The 5,000-nt window shown below is 39.6% G+C and overlaps 1 protein-coding gene across 3 annotated transcripts in view; it reads left to right on the forward strand.

Annotated features, from left to right (window-relative positions):
• Window positions 1-5,000, forward strand: part of LOC144980267 (laminin subunit gamma-1-like) — a 70,733-nt gene that overhangs the window by 16,073 nt on the left and 49,660 nt on the right. For all 3 annotated transcript variants that reach the window (XM_078927900.1, XM_078927899.1, XM_078927897.1), the window contains exons 2-3: window positions 1,741-1,871; window positions 3,005-3,183. In XM_078927900.1, coding sequence (XP_078784026.1) covers window positions 1,783-1,871; window positions 3,005-3,183 — 268 coding nt within the window. In that variant the 5' untranslated portion in view covers window positions 1,741-1,782. The remainder of the gene's footprint in view (window positions 1-1,740; window positions 1,872-3,004; window positions 3,184-5,000) is intronic.

Genomic DNA, 5,000 nt, shown 5'->3' on the forward strand with positions numbered 1-5,000 from the left:
TACACACACATACAGAGAGAGAGAGAGAGAGAGAGAGAGAGAGAGAGAGAGAGAGAGAGAGAGAGAGAGAGAGAGAGAGAGATAGAGAACCATTTTATTTGTAATGTGTAACACGTGTGTGTGTGTGTGTGTGTGGATGTATATGTGTATGTGTGTATGTGATATTCTCTTTATGTATGCGGTGTTTCCATCACATATTAACGTTTCCATCGCCACCTACAACCCAACACCCCCACTCCATTCATGTGTACATATAATTTGACCTAGATATAACAAGAATTTGCTGTTTTTTTCACACGGGGTTCGTTCCTTCTCCCTATATCTGCTGCCTACCCCGCCCTGCCCTGCTGTCTGATACGAATGGTTACTCCCACTACCTCCCTCCAATGTTACAGGTTTACTTATTCCACATCTGGAAAAAGCAAGAACTTAACACTTTTAATAGTTAATTTTTATTTTTTTTATTTTTTTTTTTCGACTGTAATAATTCCAACTTTATCCCAATCGGTCATTTGGATTTAAAGATGGCGGGGCAACTTTCCACTACTAAAAAATAAGACACAAATTTGAAAACTTTTGATATCATGATCTTTAACGACTTTTCTATAATTGGGGTGGGGTGTGTGTATGTGTGTGTGGGGGGGGGGGGGGGGGGGGCTGGTGAAGGCATTGCACTGAGCCACGCGTCAGGCACTTTTTTTATTTTTTTTTTCCTTGGGCAACATTATTAACACCAAATTTGCTCACTTTGGACAACATGGACGATTCCTGTTGACATCAGACATCTTGTTTGATGAATTATCTATATTCCTTCATGGAATGCCTAGGCGACGATATCTCACTGTGACAACATGGGTGATTCCTGTTGACATCAAACATCTTGTTTGATGAATTATCTATATCCCTTCATGGAATACCTAGGCGACGGTATCTCACTGTAACAACATGGATGATTCCTGTTGACATCAGACATCTTGTTTGATGAATTATCTTTATCCCTTCATGGAATGCCTAGGCGACGGTAGCTTATGATGTCGTGGCGGAAGGGCATCATTTTTTTTTTCTTTTTTATCATGGCTATCTGGGTGGAGTTCGTTGACCTCCCATAGTGGGCAGGGAGCTACATACTACTGTGTCTTCTATCCCCCTATATTTGTTTTCCAACATGATTTCTGTCTTTGTCTTGGGATGAGATTACTAAGTATTGTCCTGACCCTGGCCGGAGTCCTTGACTGGGAGGGAAACAGTTGCATGTATAGTTATATTTTTGGGAGATGATATTTTATTGTCTTGTAAATCATCTCTCTGTTATGTAATGTTTTCCTCTTAGTGGGAGAAACATTGAGGTAAATTTAAACTAAGTACACTGGTAGTGTGCTCTTGGAATCTACATCTGTTCCCTATTTGAACCATTTCCTCTATGTCTTACTTTTTCCTCAAGTCCTTTTAATTGTACATCTACTGGTGTTGATATGACCTAAATGTGTTGCAAGCGCCGTAAAGCCCTTACAAACAGAAACAAAACATATCATGGGTATAGTTGCTTCACCAATAGATGACTTTTAATCAAACTTGGCAACTATACACTTAAGGTATTAATCTTGTGGCTTGCAAATTTAAAAAATGTTTTTGATTTCTGTTCCATATTATAACAGCGTCATCCTTTTTTTTCATTTATATTTTTTTGTTTCCCCCCACATCCTATATAATATAAAATAATTCATAACCTTTTATTCCCAGGAATGGGTGACAGCCACAGACATCCGCATAGTCCTGACCAGAATGAATACGTTTGGAGAGGAGGTGTTCGGAGATGCCCAGGTCCTCAAGTCTTACTTCTACGCTATCTCAGATTTGGCTGTTGGAGCAAAGTGAGTGAATTGGCGGCTCCTCCATGACCTTTTTGTTGCTATGTATGACCGGACCCGCCAACTCGAAAATTAAAAAAAAATTTTTTTTTTAAAGATGAAAATTGTAGTCGCTGTAATTAACTTAGATAGCTGTAGCAAAGTGAGTGAATTGACGGCTCCTCCGTGACCTTTTTGTTGCTATGTATGACCAGACCCGCCAACTCGAAAATTAAAAAAAAATTCAAGTTATTTAAAGATGAACATTGTAGTCGCTGTAATTAACTTAAATAGTTAATAGTTTACCCTTTAAAGGATTAAAGAACACTTCAAAATCCATAAAATTATATATAGTCTGGCATCAACTTTCATTTTCAATAAATTTTAATGACTTCGAGATGCTCAGTGAATAATAATAATAATATGTTACAGTGAATGACATAATCGGTCGAATGGTGGAAAGGTTTGAACTGAGATATTGCCAAGTTTAGTTCGAACGTCATTGAAAAATCACCCGATTTACTTCAAATAAAGATTAAAATGCTCTGAGGAGCATATTCTTTCAGAAAATGCAAAAGAATGCAAATCCAAAATGTTCACCTTCCGAATATGTCATGCACTGACACGTATAGTAATGATGATGATGCTGATAATGATCATGATGACGGCTGAATATTGAATAAATATTGAGCTTTATATAGCGCAATATCCACTAAATGTGCTCAAAGCGCTTTACAAGGGGTCCCTGGTCAACAGCAACATTTAACATGTAGGACGGGAAATTACGCCTCTTAGGCGATATTACAATTTTTCGGACAAAGACAACGCTGTTAACGGCCAGAGACTCATTTTACACCTGAGTACAGTGAGATAAAGTGAGTAAAGAGCCTTTTCCAAGGACTCAACTATGCACCGAGCGCGAGGCTCGAACACGGGACCTTCCGATCCGAAAGCGAGTGTCATACCACTAGACAACATAGCCGCACGGCTAATAATGGTCATGATGACGGCGACAACAATGATGATGATGATGATGGATGATGATGACACCGACAACAATAACAATGTCCATGTTAGGCTTTTCTTCTCCATGTGCCTAAAATCGCTCTATTATTATTTCCCTCCCATCCCTCCCCCCATCCCCCACCGCATCCCAGATGTAAATGTAACGGCCACGCCCGCGTATGCCGTCCCGTGAGAGGCCAAGACTTGGAGGAGAGACTGGAGTGTGAATGTGAACATTACACCACTGGGCCTGACTGCCAGGAGTGCCTGCCCTTCTACAATGACCAGCCGTGGGGGAGGGCCACTGACCTCAACGCCCACGAATGTCAAGGTAAGCATGAAAATCCTGGGTAGGGTTCCCTGACCTCCCATAGTGGGCAAGGAGGTACCATGGGTGCAAGAGTGCCGGCTACATAGGCCTGCCGGCCAGCCGATTGGATTACCGAAAAAAACATCGCCGGTTTTTGCAATTTGGATTTGATTGATTTTTTTGTTTGTTTTTTTTTTGTTGTTGTTGTTAATTTTTTAGTGTATATTTTAAAATTGTGTAACTTGTGACAAGAAACTTAACAAATTACTGCATTACAACCTTTGGATTAAACATACAACAATTGTGGACTACTATTATGAAGACTAGATGCTGAGAACAAGACTTCAAATGACGAGGTAAGTCCGTGAATCTTGCAGGCTTTTTCAGATGATATGTCTGGTCATAAGTAGACTTGCAGGCTTTTTGAGGTCCAGTTGCTTGCACCCATGGGAGGTACTTTCTGTGTCTTCTATCCCCTTATATCTGTATTCCAACTTGCTTTCTGTCTTTGTCTTGGGATGAGATTACTTAGTTTCATCCTGACCCTGACCAGAGACTTTGGCTGGGAGGGAAACAGTCGAATGTGTAGTTATAGTTTTGGGAGATGATATTTTTTTCCTTGTAAATCATCTCTCTGTTATGTATTGTTATATTTGTTATTTTGAATGTATAATGTAAGCATTTGAGTGTGTTCCTCTTAGTGGGGACTTGTGCTGGTATCTGGGTGAGACTTTTAAGTGATCTCAAACTAAGTACATTGATGTTGTGCTCTTGGAATCTACATCTGTTCCCTATTTGAACCAGTTCCCTTTGTCTTACTTTTTCGTCAAGTCATTTTAATTGTATTTCTAGAATCCTTTTACTATCCAATTTTCTTCATAAATATGTTGCAAGCGCCGTAAAACCCTTAAAAACAAAACACGAACATAAGCACGGAAATCCCTAACTTACTCGTAATGATCAAATCTTGGTGAATAGGTAACAATGAACAGAGAACGGGCAAAAATTGGGAGAACAGCTGGAAGCATGAAAAAGTGGGGGGGGGGGGGGGGGGGGGGGGGGGGGGCTGGGTGAGACTAGCTAGTGTACATGTGGATGCCCAGAGCAGACGATGGAGCACATCCTTAGAGAATGCCAGGATGGGCCCAGATGCACTGACCATGACCTGCTCCACAGATGCTGTGGACTGGGTTCGGTGTTGGAGCGACAAGCTTTGCACGAAATATTTTCATATGCTCTTAGCAAGAAAACTTTTCAGTTTCAGTATTTTAAAATTTTAGTAAAGGACATCCCTGATTTAAGATTTCGACGTTCAGGTCTTTCCAAATTCACATTCAGAAAGGGAATTAACTAGGAAAATTAATTACATTCCTCTCCCCTTCCCCATTCCATGACCTAATACATGTGAAGTGTTCGAGCCCTGCTGTTGACCAGGGACCCCTTGTAAAGCGCTTTGAGCACGTTAAGTGGATATTGCGCTATATAAAAGCTCAATATATATATATATATCCACTACGAAAAAATGGTACAAATACGAATTTTTGGCTTCAACAATAGAAATAAATAGACATTTTTGATTCATTACAACGTGATAAAAAGAAAACTTTGATGCCACGAAGCATCTATTCAGTGTTTTGAAGGCATATTTAATACTGATAAATGTAAAATATTAATTTGTAAAGTTAATTATAGTGACTTCTATTTCTTCTCTCTGAAAACTACGATTTTTTGACATTTCAAGTTGGCAGGTCTGTTACAAGATTCCTATTTTTTTTTATCTCAAATTCCTATTTTCTGAGCTTCCGATTCCACTTTTGGAATAGGCTGCCTCTATTCTC

This window comes from Berghia stephanieae, chromosome 9 (genome assembly GCF_034508935.2).
Source record: "Berghia stephanieae isolate SIO BIC M18660-M18661 chromosome 9, UCSD_Bste_1.3, whole genome shotgun sequence".
In the NCBI taxonomy this organism is placed as follows: Eukaryota; Metazoa; Mollusca; class Gastropoda; order Nudibranchia; family Aeolidiidae; genus Berghia; species Berghia stephanieae.